Raw genomic sequence first — 23,871 nt, forward strand, 5'->3', positions numbered from 1 at the left:
AAAAAGCTTTCTATAATCAGAGTTTCAGTAGACTCTAACTCTTCTTTAATCTTGTCGGATGATCCCTACCACAAGCTCCTGATATGTTCTGGTGTCTGGTGTGTCCCCCACCCCCATATTACAAAGGCAATTGGTATCTCATGGCTGATTTCTGTTCAATGTATTAAGATCAATAGGCTCATGGGGTCCCTATTCAGTGCCAGCTTTTCACGGGAGAGTAAAAGGAATCACAACCTAGAGAAGTTCCCATTTCCTCCAGGACTGATTCCTAGATGAGATCTGAGATTGCTATAGCATTGACTATGCTGGAGATTTAGACACAGCTCTGAGCAGATGGGAGATTTCAGTTGCAGACAGGCACTGGGAGTCCTGGAGAGAAGGACCATATCACCCTCCTGTGACTCACAAGACAGAAGAAAGGAAACAGGACAGTGTAAGGGGATAAAGACAGCAAGATGAATCAGCCACATATGGGCGATTTGCCAACAGCACTTATGCTCCTGTAACTACACTTTCCTCTCCCTCCAATCCCAGCGAATGTCCTGGTCAGTTTACAGTTTTAGCATTTGTTAGACCCCTTTATCAAAATAAAGACCAAAGCTGTTTACAATAAATAAATAAGAAAAATAATTCCATAACTATAGGAAAACATTCAGCTATACCTTCAAGGGGACTCAGGCATTGAGAAGTCACCCAGCCCAGCTCCCCTTACAGTTCTTTAATCCCTTCCTAACCCCTCTATCCCCCTCACAATGAATTCTTTCATCACCCCATACCTTTTATTTTTTTGCAGACTTCTCGCTCCTGGGCAATAGCCTCTTGCAATTAACTTACCCCTTACCATTCCACTCCCACCCTCTATCATCGGCCAGCTCCCCTTCCCTTACAGCTGCTCTCAGCCACCTCTGGCTCTTCCAAGCTGCCTTCTCTCTCTCAGCCAGTCACTCCTTCCTAGCCCCCTCCATCTCCCCCTTCCACCTCCGATCCTTCCAGCTTTTCACTGCAGAATTCTCTCTCCTGGGCAATGATCCCCTTTCCATTCACTTACCCCATTGACAGCTCCAGGCAGGAAGTGCTTTATCCTTGCTCCCTCTATAGCCTATTGGCTGGAATATTTGACCAATGGGCTACAGTCGCATAACTTTATTGGCAGATCAATTTTACATGAGTTGCTCCAATAATATATTTAGCACTTAACACCGTTTCCAAAGGGGCTCAGTGTCTGACAGGGAGATTACAAGACATGCCCTCCCTCGACCCACCATCACAATCCCTCCCACTTAGGGTGACCATATGGCTCCAGATAAAGGAGGACAGCTTGAGACATCCAGTGGAAGTAAAACCCAGGGATCTTAATCTGTCTTCCTTGCTTCTATTGAAAGCGGTGAAAGTAAAAGCCCGATATCTCAATCCATCCTCCTTTTTACGGATTTATAAGGGAGCCATATGGCATCCGTACACCCACTGGTCCTGCGACCTGACCAGTCTCACAGTAAGAGCTGTGAGATTGTGTTAACATGTATTGCAGGACCTCTCGCGCGGCAGCAGGAGAGAGCTGGATTTGATGAGGCTCATGGCAATTTTTTAAAGCAAGCCAAAGCTAGGCCAAGCACTATAAAAAAAAATATTTATGAAAATAAGAAGTTACTCTCTAAAGTGTAGTCTTAGTTGCTTCTGGCAGAGAACCCGAGAAGGTGGTTAGGGAAAGTTGCAACATGAGCAGCGGGCAGGAGTGGAAAACAGAGATACACATCTCCCTCCGTATTCGCTGGGATCGGGGATTAACAGAACCGCAAATACAGAAAAACCGCAAATAACTTTTTCATATGTTATTTGCTGTTTTCTATTAAAAACCATCGTGAATAGGGTGAAACCGCAAATAACATGGTGAGAGACCTGGCCTGTTCCTGAAGGAGAGGCAAAACGTAGTGAAGAAAGTGCTGGGAATCGGCGATTTTCTCTGTAAATGCTTGGAATCGGCGATTTCTCTATGCAAGCTGATGTCATTTGGGGGGAGGAGCCAGCAAGCTAAAAAACGTGAATAATCAAAACCGCGAATACAGAGGGAGAAGTGTACTGGACTCAGGGCTAAGTTTAGAAATAGCTAAGCCCCTTTGGTGGAGGAGTGTGGGGCGGTACCCCCCCTTGCCCACTGAGAAAAATTGCAGGCAGACAGGGAAGCCGGGGCGTCCAAATGGCACAGAAAATTTAAATGAGGACAAATGCAAAATGATGCACATTGGGAAGGATCACCCAAATCGGACGCTAGGGTCCACGTCCCCAAGAACAAGATCTGGCTGTCATTGTAGTAGACAACCTGAAATCTCAAAACACTGATGCACTTTAAACTGCCCATCATAGAGGGGTCCTTTATAGCAGTGGTTCCCAACCCTGTCCTGGAGGACCACCAAGCCAATCGGGTTTTCAGGCTAGCCCTAATGAATATGCATGGCTCAGATTTGCATGCCTCTCACTTCCATTATATGCAAATCTCTCTCATGCATATTCATTAGGGCTAGCCTGAAAACCCGATTGGCCTGATGGTCCTCCAGGACAGGGTTGGGAACCACTGCTTTATAGCACATGCTAACGCATCCATAGATTATAATGGATGCGTTAGCGTTTAGTGCGTACTATTTAATGCAGTGATTCCCAACCCTGTCCTGGAGGAACACCAGGCCAATCGGGTTTTCAGGCTAGCCCTAATGAATATGCATGAGAGAGATTTGCATAAGATGGAAGTGATAGGCATGCAAATTTGCTTCATGCATATTCATTAGGGCTAGCCTGAAAACCCAATTGGCCTAGTGTTCCTCCAGGACAGGGTTGGGAACCACTGATTTAATGTGTGCTAAAACGGATAAAAGGACCCCATAATGCTCTACCCTACCAAGTCACCACAGATTGTCATACTGTCTCCCACTCTATTATACATCATATCTTTCTTAGTATATATACCATGCCATGTCTACTAGAGAATGACACGGTGGCAGTTACCTGCGGCTAGCCAGGGGTAACCCACCGAACGGTGAGGGGGGGAAAAAGTGCTCACTGTGGGCACAGGGACAAGGCCATCCACCACCCTGTAGCGGTGAATGGCCTTGTCCCCACAGTTAAGGGATGGAAGGCGCGCAACCCCCACCCTCCCTACTTAACGGCCAAATCTATCTCCCTCTCTCTTACCTTCGCGGCGCTTTAGTAAAGAAACTTACTGAAGCCGGCAAAGCCTGCCGTCGTGTGTGTGTGGGCAGAAGCTTCTCCTCTGACGCAACTTCCGGTTGCATCAGAGGAGAAGCTTCCGCCCACACACATGGGACTGCAGGCACAGGCAGGTAGTCTCTGCCGGCTTCAGTAAGTTTCTTTACTAATGCGCCGTGAAGGTAAGGGGGAGGGAAATTCTCGGGCCGCTGAAGGGCGGTGAGGTAGCGAGAGGGAAGGGTGGATGCTGCGGGGACGGAGATGGTGGTCCGGGAACAGGGCAGTGACGGGGACAGATTTTTTCCCCCGTGTCATTCTCTAATGTCTATCATGCTATAAATTTAGTCTATATCCACTAAACAATATTTGCTATCCCATATCCACTGTGCTAGGTTTTTACCATGTTTAAGTACCATACTGTCATGTGATACTAGCTTAGCCACACTTGTACTACGAGCGTTTATCATACTAGGCTGAGCTTGTATATGACTTTGCCATGCTAAACTGCTATTCGTGTGTGTCATGTTTTGTTTCACCATGTGGACTTCACAGTTGTGTTATGATCCATCATCAGCTGTCTTACACAAGCAATAACATATCGACTACCAAAGGCTCCCGAGGTCGAAACACACATTGAGCCATTGCTAAGGACTTTGCACACCAACCATAACTCTGGTTCTCCGCTGGCGTTCGCTGGGTCATGACCCGATTGTGGAGGTTTCTCTCCTGCTTTTTCTTGCTCGTTGTGTATTTAAACTTGTAGCCCATTCTGAGCTCTCCTGCAAGGATGGGATATAAAACCAAATGAAGAAAACCCACTCGAATCATACAAGAGCAAGGTAGATCGCCATGACCCACTGTTGTGCCTTTTTCAAGGCAATGGGGAGTGTGGCCAGGGCCTCTTTAGCTCTGGCTGTGTTGCTGTTTCTTCTCCTACCCTCTGGCCCACAGCTAAAGACGCAAGAGGACATGAACAGACTCATTACTAGCCCTCATTTATGGAACAGGGCAAAAAGCAAAACCATAACTTATTGGGCTTTATTAAATCCCTTTATGAAGAGTTCACCCAAGGCGGTATGATTCTGTCAAGAGCATCGTAATCATTGCCTTTCGTCTTGGTCTAAGTGGTCCCTTTTTGGGCCCGGCTCCGTGTTTCTGAGAACTGGGGTTTCAACACAACACAGGTAGGTATAGTACAGAAAACGTCATTTTATACAGAAATAAGCCTATTACAAAATATACAGTACCTAGAACAGAAATATGGTACAGAGCTGTGTAAGAGACAAGTCCAAAAGAAAACAAATCAAAGAACAGGGACCAGGGCACATTTTCCTGAAATTCTTCTAGTTCGAAAACAAACATGGATTATTTTAACATACATACACACACACATTGGAGAGAAGGCGTGCCAATGCTACAATGAGTCCCACTCATTCATTCCCTGAATCCAAAGGTTTGGAGTCTTCTGGCTCAGTGATAGCTTAGAAAAACAAGACATTTGCATGACGAGAAATGTTTCCCCATCTCATAGACCAGGAAAAGGTCACTGCCTATGTTCTCATTCAATCAGGGAGGTGGTCACATCGGATGGCGTTATTGTGTTAGGGACCCAGCCTTGAAAAAGCGTTTTTCACGCCAAACAAGTCGGCACAAGAAGTCCCTACGCAGACCACATATTCAAGATAAGTCCATTTAATAATAACAATAAATACTTTGCATATTTTATATTTAAAAAAGATAAAAATTAAATGATTGATAAATATTGATCCAGGGAAGATTTTGGACATCAAGCTTAACGTGGTGATAAAGTTTGAACGTGGAGTGGTGCATCTGAGGATCATTATAGTATTCTGGTTATGTGGATTCGTAAATTTGAATCTATCATTGTCATAGAATATTTGGATTGGATACTATAATCTAATCTAATCCTTAGGTTTGTATACCGCATCATCTCCACGTTCGTAGAGCTTGACGCGGTTTACAGTAGGAGAAATAGGAAGGAACTACAACAGAGGGTTAGAGGTAGAAGTGTGAAGAAAATTTAGAGGACTTGGGATACCAAGATATAAGAGTTTCCTTGATTCCTAAGTTGGAGAGAGACTTACATTTTTTGAGAAAAGCCAGGTTTTCAGATGTTTGCGGAAAACTTGGAGAGAGCTCAAGTTCCGAAAAGGGGAGGTAAGGTTGTTCCAGAGCTCAGTGATTTTGAAGTGGAGGGAGGTCCCTAATCTAATCTAATCCTTAGGTTTGTATACCGCATCATCTCCACGTTCGTAGAGCTTGACGTGGTTTAAAGTAGGAGAAATAGGAAGGAACTATAACAGAGGGTTAGAGGTAGAAGTGTGAAGAAAATTTACAGGACTTGGGATGCCAAGATATAAGAGTTTCCTTGATTCCTAAGTTGGAGGGAGACTTACATTTTTTGAGAAAAGCCAGGTTTTCAGATGTTTGCGGAAAACTTGGAGAGAGCTCAAGTTCCGAAGAGGGGAGGTAAGGTTGTTCCAGAGCTCAGTGATTTTGAAGTGAAGGGAAGTCCCTAGCTTTCCTGTGTGGGAAATTCCTTTTAGCGAGGGGAAGGATAGTTTTAATTTGTGGGAGGATCTGGTGGTATTAGGGTTTGAGGAATTCCAAGAAAGAGGGATAAAGGGAGGGAGGATACCATATAGGATTTTGAAAGTTAAACAGGCGCATTTATAGTGGACCCTGGCGATTATCGGAAGCCAGTGGAGCTTGGCCAGGAGCTATACTAATATTGAGTGCCTTTTTGCTAATTGATATTAACTCATAAACCAGCATCCCTCTACTACTCCTATTTATCACTGACATTTAATAGATGGTCCCTACTCAGAAGAGCTTACAGTCTAACTTGGACAGACAGGACATAATAGGGTTGGGGATGTAGAACCCAAGGTGAGAGGAGTTAGGAGTTGAAAGCAGTGTCAAAGACGTTGGCTTTTAACTTGCCCTTGAAGACTGCCAGAGACAGAGCCTGCCGTAGGGATTTGGGCAGTTTGTTCCAAGAATATATCACAACAAGATAGAAGGGACAGAGTCTGGAGTTGGTAGAGGAGGAGAAGGGAACAGATAGGAGGGACTACCAGCTGAATGGAGCTCGCCGGCGGGGGAATCATAGGGGGGAGATAAGTGAAGACATAGTGAGGGGCAGCTGAGTGAGTGCATTTGTAGGTAAGAGGAGTTGGAATTGTAGTTGGAAACGGATGGGAAGCCCAAGAAGTGACTTTAGGAGAGGGCTAATGCGAATACAAGTCATGCAGCCGAATTCTGGACAGATCGGTGGGGCAAAAGATGGCTGAGTGGAAGACCTGAGAGTACATTACATTATGGATTTTTATTCCGCCATTACCTTGCGGTTCAAGGCGAATTACAAAAATGTTAAATAAAGGTGGAATACAAAAAGATATTTGGATATTTTCCAAGGGAGATGGAAAGAGTAACAGTACATTTTCAGGGAAGATAAAGAGAAGATCAAGTTTTTTCTGGTGGTCGGGGAGGTGGTGATAGGAAAGACGGAAGCTTGTGGAGTAGTGAGTTGCAGTAGTCTAACTGTGATGTGATGAGGGTGTGGATAAGAATTTTTGTAGTGTGCTCTTCCCCTTCCTCCTCCCAACACTCTTTACCCCCATCCACTACACAGAAAAAGTCTCATCTCCATCCATGAGCTTCCAATGTGACCAGGGCAGACGGTGGACCGCTCAGCACAGACATTGCTCCTCTCCTGTAGGTCCAGTCCCTTCAATCACAGGCAGAGCCATCTCTTCTCTCCTAATACCATTCTCATGTGGAGAGGGATTCCTTCTAGCCCTGAAACACTGCCGTTTCTTTATATAATGCCACAAAATGATGACCACCACTTCGGTGAGAGCACAAGTGATAAAACCAACGATAAAACCAACAATGCTTCCTACACTCACACCTGTGAAAACTGAGATGGATCCTCCAGCATCCAGTGGATCTGAAATTAAGAAAAAAAAAAGGATCAATATGCAGCATTTTAACTTGGCGAGAGTTTAGCAGAGCCTGTTCACACATACACATACCTACAGACTTTTCCAGCCTCCATGTAACCCCATCTTAGTTCCACTATCGTGCTCAAATCCCTTCTCCCTTTCTTCACCTAAAATGCAGGCAGTGGTTCCTTACAACAGAGAAGGTTGGCTCTGGCAGGAAGTGAGGCAGCAGTGAGAGGCTGAAGAGTTACTCCGATGAGCTTGACGCCACCGATTCCGGCCCAGATGTTTGCCTGCTGCCCCGACATCCATGAACCAGGACTTATGCACTGCTATAATGGTTTACCCACCTCTGATGTAGTGTGCACCTACTTCAGCACCCCCCCCCCCCAAAAAAAAAACAACAAAAAAAACCACAACCCAACAAAGAGTGTACTGTCTAAATACAAGCTCTTGCATATCTCCCCAGGTCCATCTCGCCCCCACCCCCTCATAGCTTATTCCCACGATGTGGCTGCCATGGACAATTCAGGGACACAGGAATCTTCAAGCTAAGTGGGGGAAAAAAGTTTATGAAAACTGCTTTCAGCCTATTACTTTTAGGCAGTGAACCAAATTTTGTCCCACACATACAGGGGGCAGAGCTTGGTTTGGCCCCTCCCAAGCAAAAGATGTTCATTTAACCCACCCGATTCTTACTTACAAAAGTCTCCAATTCCTTACAAAACCAAAGTCAACTTACCCTGTCCTTTGACAGATACTGGCATAGGGGAAACAGCTGTAGAATTTCTTCCAGGAGGAGAGGTGATCCTATCTAGATCTGATACAGAAAAAGGATCAATACTGTGCACACTCTCACTACCCCCCCTCCAACACACACATACAGCATCACAACCCCCCCATTGTACAGTAGACTTAACTGGAACTCAAGCAACCAGAACTCTCAAGCAACCAACAACAACAAAAAAAAATGCTGTAATACTTTAAATAAAAATCAATTTCTGGGGGAAATTTAAGTATAAATGCCACATCTGAGTATGCCCATGCTTTGCCTACCACATATCCGGTTTATGGTATGGCACAGTATGGGGTATAATATTAGTTAGGCCTATTTTTAATAGCAACTCTCAAGCAACCAGAAACTACCTGGGGGATGCACTAAAGTCAGCGACCATCGCTAAACCCGTTTTCACAGCTTTAGCGACGATCACCGTTACCGACCCGATGCAGAAAACGGCCCACCGCATGTTTTAACCCCCCTTGATCGCCATGCAAATGAGCTAAAACAGCCAAGCGATCGATGCACTAACATGGCTATTTTGCATGGGGTTTTAGCGATCGTAAAAATCGATTGCTCTAGGCCCGTCGGTAAAGTAGACCTTAACAGTGATAGGAGGCTGCTTCCCCTGTCACTGCAGTTAGGGCTCTGCACATGTGTCAGTCGCTCACTGAGCAACTTGAAAGCGCTGGAGAATCGGCCAAGAGCGGTCGAGACGCTATCTTCAGTGCATCTAGCCCTACATTTATCCGGCATCTATCAATCCCCATGGGGGCTGGTTAACCGAGTCTACTGCACAGAGAATTTCCTTCTTTTCTAAGTTCAGTATGTTTGCAGAGAGTGTAGCCCTGGCAGACCTTACCTGGCCATGTAATAGTCCAAGTAGCCAGACACTTATTTTCAGAGTCGATCATTCGGTAGGTCCCTGCATGGCTGCTCTTCAGATGCCACATGTTCACAGACTCACCATCATAGTCAAACCGCCCTTCAAATTCTTTGTCATCATAGGTCACAACATTGCCATCAGCACTTAGGACTCGACTAAAAGTCTTCTGGTTCTTGGGGTTGAACTCCAGAGAGAATGACTGTTGATTTGAGATGGCATACTGAATACCACCATGCTGTCCATCCAATTCATTTCCCGGAGGGCATGGAATATCTGGGTGGTGGGGCGTTTGAGGGAAAGAGAGGGAGGAAAGAAGAAAAGAAGTGTCAACCATCTCAGTTCCTCCATCTGCCTATGAATCCTACCCCCTGTCCATCTTCCCAGCGGGATGAGATTGAAGTTAGGAAGCAGCTGACGTCGGAGGGAGGGCTTAAGCAAAGCCCTCCCTCCCTCAGACGTCAACGCTGACATCAGGGAAGACTTCCAGTGTGTTTGTGGATGCAGGGGGGGGCAGACTCTGTGTGTGTGTGGAGGCAGGGTGTGTGTGTGTGTGTGTGTGTGTGTAGGCAGGGGTGGAGGTGGGCAGACTGTGCATGGAGGCAGAGTTGGTAGAATTAAAAATCGGCATGAAGGTAAGGGAGGGAGAATAGATTGGTTAGTCTGTGTGTGTGTGGAGGCAGGGGTGGAGGTGGGCAGACTGTGTGTGGAGGCAGGGGTTGATAGAATTAAAAATCGGCATGAAGGTAAGGGGAAGGGAGGGAGAATAGATTGCTTAGTGTATGTTTGTGGATGCAGGGGTGGGGCAGACTCTGTGTGTGTGTGGAGGCAGGGTGTGTGTGTGTGTGTGTGGGCAGGGGTGGAGGTGGGCAGACTGTGCGTGGAGGCAGAGGTTGGTAGAATTAAAAATCAGCATGAAGGTAAGGGAGGGAGAATAGATTGGTTAGTCTGGTGTGTGTATGTGGAGGCAGGGGTGGAGGTGGGCAGACTGTGTGTGGAGGCAGGGGTGGGCAGAATTAAAAATTGGCATGAAAGTAAGTGGAAGGGAGGGAGAACAGATTGGTTAGTCTGGGTGTGTGTGGAGGTGGAGGTAGAGAGAGAGGTAGAGAGGTGTAGAGAGCGAAAGAGGTGTAGAGAGAGAGACAGATAGGAGGTGTGTGTGTGTGTCTGTGTGCAGAATTAAAAAGAGATTGGTTAGTCTGTGTGTGTGGAGGTGGAGGTAGAGAGAGAGGTAGAGAGATAAGAGGTGTGTGTGTGTCTTTGTAAGTAAGTAAGTAAGTAAGTAAAACAATCGGCATGAAGTTAAGGGGAATAGGAGGGCAAATAGATTGGTTAGTGTGTGGGGGGTCATGTTTTAATGAAAAAAAGGCCAGGAATCACACACTAAACCAGCACCCTGCATTAGCTTCACCTATTCAGAATGGCATACAGAGAGTTAAAGAGGTACAGACAGACTCTCCTGTCTCCTCTGTGTCTCATGTGTTGGGTCATCGTGTAGGGGGGGAGCGGCGAGGAGAGAAGAGGGGACAGAAGCAAAGGAGTAGGTGAGAGAGTGCCCTTCTAGTCCGACTTACCTGTACACAGCGAATCAGCCATCTACTTAAGCCTATCAAAAAAAAAAGTCTTCAAAGACTCCAGCTAAACCAGAATACTGCAGCCAAGTTGATCTTTGCAAAACACAAGTCTGACCATGTCTCCCCACTGCTAGCCAAACTTCACTGGCTCCCAGTGATTTCCAGAATCCATTTCAAATGCTCCTGCCTGGCTTTTAAGATCATTTACAGCATCCTTCCTCCCTTAATCCCACTATTTTATAACTCCTCGAGTCCTGACTCTACCAGACCCACCCAAAGGTATAAATTATCCTTCCCCTCTCTACACGGTATTCGCTATGCAGGCAAACTGTGAAAATCCCTTCTCTTCAGAATCACAGGTCTTTGGAACGACCTTACTACCCCGCTGCGGAACCAGGGCTCCCTCCAATTATTCCGCAAGCAACTGAAAACCTGGCTTTTCACTAAAATGTAATTCTATCCCCCCCTTACTCTTCCCTTCTATATATAAGTTCATGTAAACCTTTTTTCCTTCTCTTCCTATATTTTAAGTTCTTGTAAACCGTGCCGAGCTCCACATCCGTGGAGATAATGCGGTATATAAACTTAAGGTTTAGTTTAGTTTAGTACTTACCCTGGTTAGCATCCAGGCAAAGGGCCAGAAAGCAACCCAGCACGAGATACCAGTGAATACCCATGGCATTGGCAGGGAAATGAATATTGAGAAGGCGTCTGTGTTTTAAAAACCTTTCCCGCGTTTGCAATCACTCCCTTTCAACCCGTGTCTTCAGATAGATTGGCTTAGCTTCCTGCCCACACCATCAACATGCACGGTGAAAAGAGGAGGAGAGAATAGGGGGAGGAGAAAGAGAAAACATGCAGGAATGTGTTCCGCAACAGTGCCCTAAGACCGCCCCTACCAACGTACGTCCTAGTTCAGAAAGTGCTTTCCCAACTTTGTCTTGAATTCCTGGAGAGTGTTTTCCCCTATAACAGACTCCAGAAGGGCAATTCAGTTTTCTACACTCTCTGGGTGAAGAAGAACTTCCCTTACGTTCGAACAAAATCTATCCCCTTTCAACTTTAGAGAGTGCCCACTCTACCTTGGAGAGGATGAACAACCTGTCTTTATCTACTAAGTCTATTCCCTTCATTATCTTGAATGTTTCCATCATGTCCCCTCTAAGTCTCCTATTTCAAGGGAGAAGAGGCCCAGTTTCTCTAATCTCTCACTGTACGGCAACTCCTCCAGCCCCTTTACCCTTTTAGTCACTCTTCTATGAGCCCTTTTGAGTAGTACCATGTCCTTCTTCATGTACAGTGACCAGTGCTGGACGCAGTACTCCAGGTGTGGGCGCACCACGGCCCGGTACAGCGGCATGATAACCTTCTCCAATCTGTTCGTGATCCCCTTCTTTATCATTCCCAGCATTCTGTTTGCCCTTTTTGCCACCGCCGCACATTGCGTGGTCGGCTTCATTGTCTTGTCGACCAGTACTCCCAAGTCTCTTTCCTAGGGGGTCTCTCCAAGTACCGCCCCAGACATCTTGTATTCGTGCATAAGATTTTTGTTACCGACATGTATGTGTCTGTGTGTGTCATTATATGGACGCCAATTTTGGAATGTTTTTTCTAAAGTTGAGCAAATGTGGGGAATTGATTGGCATTGCAATAGTTATAATATATTTTGGATTTTTGATGTTAAGCATCCTATTCCAAGAGGCCTAAAAGGCTTTCTTCAAAGAACAATCTTAGGTTTGAAAGTCATACTTTATCTTTGGATTGCACCTTTAAGACCAACATATAGTCATTGGCGTTCTAGAATGTTACATATTTTTAACAATGGAAAGTGTGCAATTATCAGAATGGGACACTAGACAGGAAAGACAATTTTTTTACTATTTGGCAACTTTATTTAGATACAGTAACACTACACACTCGCAGTCGCATATTATTTAATATGTAATTACAGTTCTAAAATGGGGGAAAAGGGGAGGGAATTGGGTATATTTGCTTTTAGTGATAATGTTTATTGTATATTAACTCTGTAAATTTTGTTTTTCTTCTTGTTGTATGTGAAATGATTTTTTTTTTAACTTATATTTTAAATTTAATAAATGATTTACATTAAGAGTATTTTCAGGGCTTATCCTCTTCCTGATCTCTTGTCAGAGTCCTAGAACTGAGGGAGATGCCCAAAAGTAACCTCAGCTTGTGGAAGGGAAAGTCCGTGTACAGAGCGTGAGGACGGGAGCTAGAGAGGCTCGCCAAGACACTATTTTAGACTCTGCTCTCAAAGGTGTCGTCAGGAGAGGACAGAACAAGGATTGTGTTTGAGACAAAAGGGTTAACTGCGAGAGTGAGCGACCCTGCTTCCTGCGTGGGGCATTTCAGCTGGACGGAGGGTTACCAGACGTCGGGGGAAACTTGGACATGTCCCGGAGGGATGGTCAAAACCTGGCAGTTCGTCCAGGTTTTGGAAGTCCCTGAGCTCGGGGGCATGTCTGGAAGGCATTGGGCTTACCCAGATGTTGATGGGGCTGGGCTGTGGGGAGTGGCGTATTAAGGGGAATGCAGGGGGGAGAGGTAAGAGGGCAGAAGAGGGACGCCAGCCTCCCTCGCTATGCCTTTGGCTGGGAGCAGAACAGGGCAGGGTCAGGTGTCCTTATTTTTTTTAAAGAGGAAATCTGACAACCCTAGCTTAGCAGGGCACATAAAGTGGTCCCAGGCTGAGGAAAGAGGGCAAGACCCTGAGCGGCTCGCCTTATGTAGAAAAGGAGTTGGTTGCCTCTCAGCCCCCCCCCCCCCCCCGTGCCTCTTTAAATGTTCACTAATACAAGCAGTACCTTCCACCTGCTGCTTGCGCCAGCCTCAGCTCCCTTCTGGTATCACTTCCTGGGACACAATAACAGAAGCACAAAGCTTTCCCAAAGAGGCAGGCAAAATTGCAAAAAAAAAACCCCAAAAAAACTAGACAGGTTTTTCCCTAGGAAGCTCAAACCCAGCCACACTCCCCCACTCCTTCTTTGTTTTTCCAGAGAATGCAAGTGGGAAAACCAGAAGTCCAAGTCCCTGCATGCAAGGAGATAAAATCTAGGACTGGATCAACCTATGTGAATTAGGCCAGGGTGGGGGGAGTAGGAAAGCCCCACAAATCTAGATCCAGCTGTAGGTTTAGAGATGAATAAAGGACAAGATTTGCATAGCACAACCAAGTCTGATCTAACTCCCCCCCCCCCCAAAAAAAAAATCCTAGCATTTTCAGGATGTGGGGGGGGGGAAGAGAGAGAAAGAAAGAAAGAGGGTGTCCAGGAATACAGTATTTCTAATTCATATATATCTGTTTCAAAACACAACCACAAATCATATATCCAATAACCCAAGCAAGTTAACTAAAAGTGCCCTTCATTTAACTTAGGGGTGGGGGAGAATCAGATTTCTGGATCAAAAATCAGAGAAGACGAGCTCTTTAAACCCTGAAGGGGTGGGACAAGTCCTGGGCAGAGCAGGAACTACAAGCAGGGGATCTGGGCCTCCAATTTACAGCATTATTTAAGGGGGGGGGGGCAAAAGCTTCCTGTTCAAAGCAGGACTTTTCTGATTAATGCTAAAGCGACAGACTCTTGCATAATCATAAGGGATTATTTAAAAATTATTATTGTTAAAAGGGGTGGCTGCTGATCTCATTTTCCCTAATCCAGGGGTGTCAAAGTCCCTCCTCGAGGGCCACAATCCAGTCTGGTTTTCAGGATTCCCCCAATGAATATGCATGAGATCTATTAGCATACAATGAAAGCAGTCATGCAAATAGATCCTGAAAACCCGACTGGGACTTTGACACCCCTGATCTAAAGCGAGACCCAGGTCTATCCTGAGCTGCCAAGTACCCCCCAAATCGAGCAGATTCCCTTATTGTGCCCAAAGATTGGACAGTATTGGAGTTGGGTTAATTTAACAAACTCAAATAATGCTGGAAATTAAAGTGCCAGTCTGGGAAGACGGGGATCTGACCCAAAACGCAGCCCCCCCTGTCCATCCTACACACTCTAAGTCATGCACTGTGCGGCCTCTCCCTGCAAAGACCCTCCTAGGGCAAAGCCAGCTGCAAACCCCCCCCCCCCCATTTAGGCATGCAACCCCTCAATCTTACCTTTGCACGCAGTTCCATCCTACACTAAATCCAAGAGCAAAAGCGCACATGGACCCAGATCCCGCAAGAAAAGCCAGACTTCGCGCGCTTTATGCTAATATCAGATGTTATCGAACACCCGCTCGCTTCAAACCACGCCCCCGTTGCAAACCACGCCCCTCATTGAGAAAGCCAAGTTTAAAGAGGCTGCTCAGTGCTCACGTGTGATCAGATTGCACAAGAAAGAAGAACGCTATACAGGGGGGTTTCTAGCTGGAAGTATTGGGATGGTAATAGTGGGGGGGGGGGGCAAACCAGCTATCACCCCCCCCATTTTAAATAAGCTCCACACAGGAAGGAGGAGTGCTATACAGGGGTGTTTCTAGCTGGAAGTATTTGGAGGGGGGGCAAACTAGCTATCACCCCATTTAAAAAAATCACCACAGGAAGTGGTGTTTCCAGTTGGAAATAGTGGGGTGATAATAGAGGGAGAAGCTAAGTGGGGGGGGGGGGGGTAAGCCAAAGCTACATTTCAATCATTCCTACAGCCCCATTTCAAATACTGTAATCTGAAAAATAAAAAGACTACAATATAAGACATTCCCAGGGGTGTCATCCATCCTAATGCGCTGTTATGTCATAGCAAACTCATGACATCACCATCCCATGCTGTGTGAGGTCTCGTCCTGCCATATCCTATTAAGTAAAGCCATGCTTTTTGAGTGCTCTCATGCTCCCTTAGGTATTGCCCTATCATATCATATCATTTTTAGTCCTCATTAGATTTGCTTTTCCCATATGTTGGAGGCATTCTCATTAGGGTGTGAGGGGTTAAAGTAGGCTCCCAGGTTGTCCACAGTTCATTTGTTAAGTTTGTAGCTTGATGTTCATGTTATTCACTGCATATCATAATAAAATTACCATCTGTAGTCTAAGTACTAGTGCCATCTCCTGGTTACACTGTAGATTGCAACTCTATGTATCCAAGCTAAGTTGTAGAGCAGTTTCTCTCAAACTTTTTTTTAGTTCTGGCACACTACATAGAGCAAATGTTTCTCATGGCATATTATATTTGAAATGATAAAATCAAAACCAAGAAAAAATTAAATTTGAGACTTATTTATTTAAAGTTTTAAAGCTATGTATGGATAATTGTAACAACTGTGAAACTAAAGTAGATAGAATTGCACTGATGGGCTACATATTACTACAGCAGGAAAAAGAAACCTTGCAGAGAAATTTAGACAATATTTTTCTAGGCATTTAAACTAGAAGGTGGGGGTGGTGTATGTAGAGACCACCCCCGGCAAAAGAAAAGATGTGATAGTAGTAAAGGCTGCAACAAAAGCAATATCAGCAACTCATTTCTTAGTATTGCAGCGGAAAGTGAAACGACACAAAAATCCATACGAAAAAGGAGATTATCGCTGAAAAATAGCTGGAAAGCTATGCTCGCAGTCTAAGCAACAAAGTTCATGATCTGCAAGCCCTGATATTAGAGGCAGATCTAGATATTGTTGCTATCACAGAGACATGGTTCAGTGAATCACATGGATGGGATGCAAACATACCGGGATATAATCTTTTTAGGAAGGACAGAGATGGTCATAAAGGTGGAGGAGTAGCTCTCTATGTAAAGATCAATATCCAAGCGACCGAAATGCAAGGGACCTGGGGAGAGGAAGAAGCGATATGGATTGCTCTGAAAAGAGAAGATGGAACTTCTATCTACGTGGGTGTAGTCTACAGACCTCCGACTCAATCGCAGCAAATTGATAAGGATCTGATTGTGGATATCCAAAAGTTTGGAAGGAAAGAGGAGGTTCTGCTGTTGGGAGATTTCAACCTGCCGGATGTGGACTGGAATGTTCCGACTGCGGAATCGGAAAGAAGTAGGGAGATTGTGGATGCCTTTCAAGAGGCTCTGCTCAGACAAATGGTGACGGAACCCACAAGGGAAAAAGCGATATTGGATCTGGTCCTCACAAATGGAGAGAGTATATCTAATGTTCGAGTGGGTGCTCACCTGGGTAGTAGCGATCATCAAACGGTTTGGTTTGATATAACGGCTAAAGTGGAGAGCGGCCGCACGATACTTAAAGTCCTAGATTTCAAGCGTACGGACTTTAATGCAATGGGAAAGTACCTGAAGAAAGAGCTGTTAGGATGGGAGGACATAAGAGAAGTGGAAAGACAGTGGTCTAAGCTGAAAGGAGCGATAAAAATGGCTACGGACCTTTATGTGAAGAAAATCAATAAAAACAAGAGAAAAAGGAAGCCGATATGGTTCTCCAACCTAGTGGCTGAGAAAATAAAGGCGAAAGAGTTGGCGTTCATGAAATATAAAAAACCCCAAGAAGAGGAGAGCAGAAAGGACTACAGGGTGAAACTGAAAGAAGCCAAGAGAGAGATACGTTTAGCGAAGGCACAGGCGGAAGAACAAATGGCTAAAAATGTAAAAAAGGGAGATAAAAATTTTTTCAGATATATTAGTGAAAGGAGGAAGATAAAAAATGGAATTGCTAGGCTAAAAGATGCTGGGAACAAATATGTGGAGAGTGATGAGGAGAAAGCAAATGTGCTAAACAAATACTCTGTTCTTTGTTCACAGAAGAAAATCCTGGAGAAGGACCGAGATTGTCTGGCAAAGTTACACGAGAAAATGGAGTAGATTCTGCGCCGTTCACGGAGGAGGGTGTTTATGAGCAACTTGAAAAACTGAAGGTGGACAAAGCGATGGGACCAGACGGGATCCATCCCAGGATACTAAGGGAACTCAGAGAGGTTCTGGTGAGTCCTATTAAAGACTTGTTCAACAAATATCTGGAGACGGGAGTGATTCCTGGGGATTGGAGGAGAGCGGATGTGGTCCCTATTCATAAAAGTGGTCACAGGGATGAAGCAGGAAACTACAGGCCGGTGAGCCTCACTTCAGTTGTTGGAAAAATAATGGAAGTGTTGCTGAAAGAAAGGATAGTGTATTTCCTTGAATCTAATGGGTTACAGGATCCGAGGCAACATGGCTTTACAAAAGGTAAATCGTGCCAAACGAACCTGATTGAATTTTTTGATTGGGTGACCAGAGAGCTGGATCAAGGACATATGCTAGATGTAATTTACTTGGATTTCAGCAAAGCCTTTGATACAGTTCCTCATAGGAGGCTGTTGAACAAACTTGAAGGGCTGAAGTTAGGACCCAAAGTGGTGAACTGGGTCAGAAACTGGCTATCGGACAGACGCCAGAGGGTGGTGGTTAATGGAAGTCGCTCGAAGGAAGGAAAGGTGACTAGTGGAGTCCCTCAGGGTTCGGTGCTGGGGCCAATCCTGTTCAATATGTATGTAAGTGACATTGCTGAAGGGCTAGAAGGAAAAGTGTGCCTTTTTGCAGATGATACCAAGATTTGTAACAGAGTAGACACCGAAGAGGGAGTGGAAAATATGAAAAAGGATCTGCAAAAGTTAGAGGAATGGTCTAATGCCTGGCAACTAAAATTCAATGCAAAGAAATGCAGAGTAATGCATTTGGGGATTAATAATAGGAAGGAACCGTATATGCTGGGAGGAGAGAAGCTGATATGCACGGACGGAGAGAGGGACCTTGGGGTGATAGTGTCCGAAGATCTAAAGGCGAAAAAAACAGTGTGATAAGGCAGTGGCTGCTGCCAGAAGGATTCTGGGCTGTATAAAGAGAGGCGTAGTCAGTAGAAGGAAGAAGGTGTTGATGCCCCTGTACAGGTCATTGGTGAGGCCCCACTTGGAGTATTGTGTTCAGTTTTGGAGACCGTATCTGGCGAAAGACATAAGAAGACTTGAGGCGGTCCAGAGGAGGGCGACGAAAATGATAGGAGGCTTGCGCCAGAAGACGTATGAGGAGAGACTGGAAGACCTGAATATGTATACCCTAGAGGAAAGGAGAGACAGGGGAGATATGATTCAGACGTTCAAATACTTAAAGGGTATTAACGTAGAACAAAATCTTTTCCAGAGAAAGGAAAATGGTAAAACCAGAGGACATAATTTGAGGTTGAGGGGTGGTAGATTCAGGGGCAATGTTAGGAAATTCTACTTTACGGAGAGGGTGGTGGATGCCTGGAATGCGCTCCCGAGAGAGGTGGTGGAGAGTAAAACTGTGACTGAGTTCAAAGAAGCGTGGGATGAACACAGAGGATTTAGAATCAGAAAATAATATTAAATATTAAACTAGGCCAGTTACTGGGCAGACTTGCACGGTCTGTGTCTGTGTATGGCCGTTTGGTGGAGGATGGGCTGGGGAGGGCTTCAATGGCTGGGAGGGTGTAGATGGGCTGGAGTGGGTCTTGACGGAGATTTTGGCAGTTGGAACTCAGGCACAGTACCGGGTAGAGCTTTGGATTCTCGCCCAGAAATAGCTAAGAAGAAAAAAAAAAAAAAAAAAAAAAAATTTAAATTGAATCAGGTTGGGCAGACTGGATGGACCATTCGGGTCTTTATCTGCCGTCATCTACTATGTTACTATGTTACTATGTAGAATAGAATTGCTAATCAATGCGATGAATGTGTTTGTTTTTGAGGGCAAATTAACTCAAAATGCGGTTCGGTAGTCGACAAGCAAACACACATTTCATCAACCACCATCTGCAGTCATTCTCTTTTGGTTTTCGATTTAATTTCTGTCAGAGCTGAAAGTCCAAATTTGCAAACATAAGGTAAAACTCTTTATAGTTTATAAATCTTTCCTTTTGGCTAAGTCTTAATCATAATATTGTCATTTATAGCTAAAGAGACATATAATCAAGAAACTGTTTTATTTTACTTTTGTGATTATGATAAACATACAGAGGGCCTCAAAATAGTACCTGGCGGGCTGTGAGTTTGAGACCACTGACATATAGGATTGGGGATGTAGAACCCAAGGTGAGAAGAGTTAGGAGTCAAAAGCACTCTCAAAGAGGTGGGCTGACATTTATAGACGGTCCCTTCTAGGAAGAGCTTACAATCTAACTTGGACAGACAGACATGACATATAGGGTTGGGGATGCAGAACCCAAGGTGAGAGGAGTTAGGAGTCAAAAGCACTCTCGAAGAGGTGGGCTGTCATTTATAGACCGTCCCTGCTCAGAAGAGCTTACAATCTAACTTGGACAGACAGACATCACATATAGGGTAGGGGAACTTACAAAGATACGAACAAAAAGGCAGTACAGTCAATAGATTCTCAGAGAGGTGTTATGGCCAAACCCTGGAGGCGAAATAAAAACGCCCTATGCCCCAAATGGAAATATAATTCGTGATAAGGGGATATCCTCAGTGTGAAGGATTAGCGAGGGGAGGAGAACCTCCAGCGCTTAATACAACAAAGTGGCGACGGGAAGCCACCACCTGCACACCATCACTGGATATCACCCGTGTGCTTAACCAAATTAAGTAATCAAAATTATACAATCAAAATTATACAGTGAATCAAAAGTGAAACACACAATACACTGTTGTTACAATTATCCATACATAGCTTAAAAACTTTAAATAAATAACTCTCAAATTTAATTTTTTCTTGGTTTTGATTTTATCATTTCAAATATAATATGCCATGAGAAACATTTGCTCTGTTTAGTGTGCCAGAACTAAAAAAAGTTTGAGAGAAACTGCTCTACAACAGTGATTTCAAACGCGCGGCCTGGGGGCCACATGTAGCTCACCAGGTATTATTTTGAGGCCTTCAGTATGTTTATCATAATCACAAAAGTAAAATAAAACAGTTTCTTGATCATATGTCTCCTTAGCTATAAATTACAATATTATGATTAAGACTTAGCCAAAAGGAAAGATTTATAAACTAGAAAGAGTTTTACCTCATGCAAAATTGATATTTCTTTAATAAGACATTAACTATTTTTTTCTGAGGCCCTCCAAGTACCTACAAATCCAAAATGTGGTCCTGAAAAGGGTTTGAGTTGGAGACCACTGCTCTATAACTTAGCTTGGGATACAGAGTTGCAATCTACACTGTAACCAGAAGATGGCACTAGTACTCCACACCAAGACAGTTCCTTCCCTAGGAAAAATCATTTTCTTGTTTGTTTGTATAGGACCACTGTTTTTTGTTTTTGTTTTTACAAATTTCTCACCTGAATTTCATCATTAAGCTTTCTTTAAAACATACTGATGCTTTTCAAAGTGACTCATGCAATTAGGTTGAGGTGCTAACCACAAAAGTCATTTTGGGAGATTTTTGTGACAAAGTGTAATTTTCGGTATTTAGGAGGACCAGAGACAGAAATACACCTCCAGCACTGAGCAAACTTCTTCCATGTGGCCAGGGCTGGTGCAAGATTATTGAGAATCAATTCAGTTTCATGCTCCTAGGCCATCAGATTTTGATATTTAAATAGTACAATCGTGATCACTCTACAACAATTCTATGTAATTGGACATTATACTTTTAATATTACATCTTGTTTTGCAAGTAAAACTATCTGCTGATGGTTCTTTGAGTCAGCCCCCCCCCCAAAAAAAAAAATACTCTTTCAAACCCAAGGCAATCATTAGCATGCTTCCAACTGCTGATGCCAACAGGACAAATGGTTTATGCTGCCCCTCTCCCTCAGAAGTTGCCACCCTAAGCAACAGTATAGTCTTGCCTAATGTTTGAGTCCTTATTGTGGCCAGGAAGTTTCAAGAGCAAGGCCAAATGTTATGTGAACACAGATGAGAGTGAACCTCTACAGGGGTGTCCAATGTCGGTCCTCGAGGGCCGCAATCCAGTCGGGTTTTCAGGATTTCCCCAATGAATATGCATGAGATCTATTAGCATACAATGAAAGCAGTGCATGCAAATAGACCTCATGTATATTCATTGGGGAAATCCTGAAAATCCGACTGGACTGCGGCCCTCGAGGACCGACATTGGACACCCCTGCGTCTATCTGGACAACTTTATCCATTAGTGAGGAAGAGAAAACGGTCCTGATAATCTTCTCAGGAAAGACAGAATATTAAATTATATTAAACATATGATGTGATTCAGTGATATATTACTTACACAACACTGGACCACAACGCAGGGAAACCTGGGTTCAAATCCTACTGTTGCACCGTGTGACCTTGGGCAAGTCATTTAACCTCTGTAGCAGGGGTAGGGAACTCCAGTCCTCGAGAGCTGTATTCCAGTTGGGTTTTCAGGTTTTCCTCAATGAATATGCATGAGATCTATTTGCATGCACTGCTTTCAATGCATATTCATTGGGGAAATCCTGAAAACCCAACTGGATTGCGGCCCTCGAGGAGGGCCTTTGACAACCCTGACCTAGAGCATCACAGCCCTAAGGGAGAAATTCTCCCCATTTTTTGCCATCATATATGTTTATGTTTATTATAATTTGATATAACTGCCATAGCATACGTTCATAGCAGTGTGCAATTAAAAAATACATCAAATAATTAGGAAAAGAACACCATTAAATATAGAACAGACCTCTCTAAATCTAGAAATATAATTATATCTTGCTGTGTTTGCAGGATAATCCTCGAATATCTCTCAGATAAAGATCAATAAATATGATCATTCTGAGGAACATCATGCCCAAATGCTAAACTCCGGTCCTCAAGAGCCGTATTCCAGTCGGGTTTTCAGGATTTACCCAATGAATATGCATGAGATCTATTTGCATGCACTGCTGTCAATGCATATTCATTGGGGGAAATCCTGAAAACCCAACTGGAATATGTCTCTCGAGGACCGAAGTTCCCTACCCCTGTGCTAAACTAAATAAATACATTTTCAAAAGTGTTTTTAAAACCCTTAAATTTAGTTCCAAACGAATCTGATTTGGAAGCTGGTTCCACAAACTTGGTGCTAAATAGAAAAAAAAAAAGTTTTTGAACGGGTAAATTCCCAGTTAATCTTTCTGACCGATGGTAATACCAACCTATTATCCTGTAATGATCTCAACGTTCGTAGTGGAGAATACGGAATAATTAAAGAATTTAAGTAACTTGGTTGTTCCAAATGGAATGATTTACGTGTCAACATTAAAATATGTTCAGTTTCCTTTTTCACTTATTTGCACATCTAAAGCCTCCATGTCACTACATAGATGTCAGTTATTCACCTCTCCCTCTGTCCACGGTGTGAATAAAATTTACCTTGAACCTGTATTTCTGTTTGCAACCTCATATGCTTCCAGTTATTGCATAAACATTTTGTAGCATCACTGATCACAGTATAAATAAAGTTAAGGCCAGAGTGTCGCAAACTTTTTAAGCTGCTGATACACTAATCTCGGGGCTGCGGATGGAGGGCACCCGAAAACGTGCAGATGTGCATGCGCGAATGTCCTCCAGCCGCGGCCCTGAGCATCCTATTACCGTCCAGAGAGGCATGTCCTGCAAGCAGGCAGCCGGAGCCGGTCCCTCTCCTCCTCACCGGTGTCTTGCGGCGCACCTGGACTCTGCGGGGCGCACAGTTTAGAAACATAGAAACATAGAAAATGGCGGCAGAAAAGGGCTATAGCCCACCAAGTCTGCCCATTCCAAGTAACCGCCCCCCTGAATTCACTCCCCCAAAGATCCCACGTGAGTATCCCATTTTCTCTTAAAATCCGTCACGCTGCTGGCCTCTATCACCTGGAGTGGGAGTCTGTTCCAATGATCCACCATTCTTTCGATGAAGAAGTACTTTCTGGAATCGCTATGAAACTTCCCTCCCCTGATTTTCGGCGGATGCCCTCTGGTGGTCGAGGGTCCCATGAGACAGAAGATATCATCTTCCGACTCGATACGTCCCGTGATGTACTTATACGTTTCAATCATGTCTCCCCGTTCTCTTCTTTCCTCAAGTGAGTACAGCCGCAATTTTTTTAGTCTTTCTTCATACGGGAGATCTTTGAGTCCCAAGACCATCCTGGTGGCCATTCGCTGAACCGACTCGATCCTCAGCACGTCCTTGCGGTAATGTGGTCTCCAGAACTGAACACAGTACACTGAGTCTGACAAAGAACCAACCCACCACAATCATTCATTTGGGTACCATTTTCATGGTAATCTTTTGTCATTTTATTGTTGAAAAGGTTAAAAATACCATAAACAACATGGAATTATCCTTTACACAAGAGTCCCAACAAAGATAAGGCCCCCTCCCCCAAAAATGAATTGGGCCTATATAAATTCCGTACCGTTAAAATAAAAGACCATCTTCAATCCAAAAATACTGTACATTGAAGAATCAACACAATTATAACATACAGGCTGAAGAGGTGAGCTAATACTGGATCAGTGTTGTCAATATATAGGCATAATTTTATATATAGGATGGATGGTTCCTTTAGCAGGACGTGAATGTACACTTCTCCCTCCGTATTCGCCATGATAGGGGATTAACAGAACCG

The 23,871-nt window shown here is 44.3% G+C and overlaps 1 protein-coding gene across 1 annotated transcript; it reads right to left on the bottom strand.

The window, feature by feature from the left end:
- Positions 1-3,777: 3,777 nt before the first annotated feature.
- Positions 3,778-11,119, bottom strand: LOC117349824. The gene is made up of 5 exons (XM_033923420.1): positions 11,015-11,119; positions 8,807-9,103; positions 7,909-7,986; positions 7,133-7,171; positions 3,778-3,977 (listed from the first exon to the last, which is right to left on the bottom strand). The coding sequence occupies exons 1-5, from the start codon at positions 11,076-11,078 to the stop codon at positions 3,778-3,780; spliced, it is 678 nt and encodes a 225-aa protein (XP_033779311.1). The 5' UTR covers positions 11,079-11,119.
- Between the last annotated feature and the right edge of the window lie 12,752 nt (positions 11,120-23,871).

This window comes from Geotrypetes seraphini, chromosome 16 (assembly GCF_902459505.1).
Source record: "Geotrypetes seraphini chromosome 16, aGeoSer1.1, whole genome shotgun sequence".
Classification (NCBI taxonomy): Eukaryota; Metazoa; Chordata; class Amphibia; order Gymnophiona; family Dermophiidae; genus Geotrypetes; species Geotrypetes seraphini.

Coding starts and splice junctions, on each gene's coding strand:
- LOC117349824 (XM_033923420.1), bottom strand. CDS start 11,078: ATGGGTATTCACTGGTATCTCGTGCTGGGTTGCTTTCTGGCCCTTTGC. Junction 9,104..11,014: donor TTGCCTGGATGCTAACCAGG/GTAAGTACTAAA, acceptor CCCACCACCCAG/ATATTCCATGCCCTCCGGGA. Junction 3,978..7,132: donor ATCCATCTCAGTTTTCACAG/GTGTGAGTGTAG, acceptor CCATCCTTGCAG/GAGAGCTCAGAATGGGCTAC.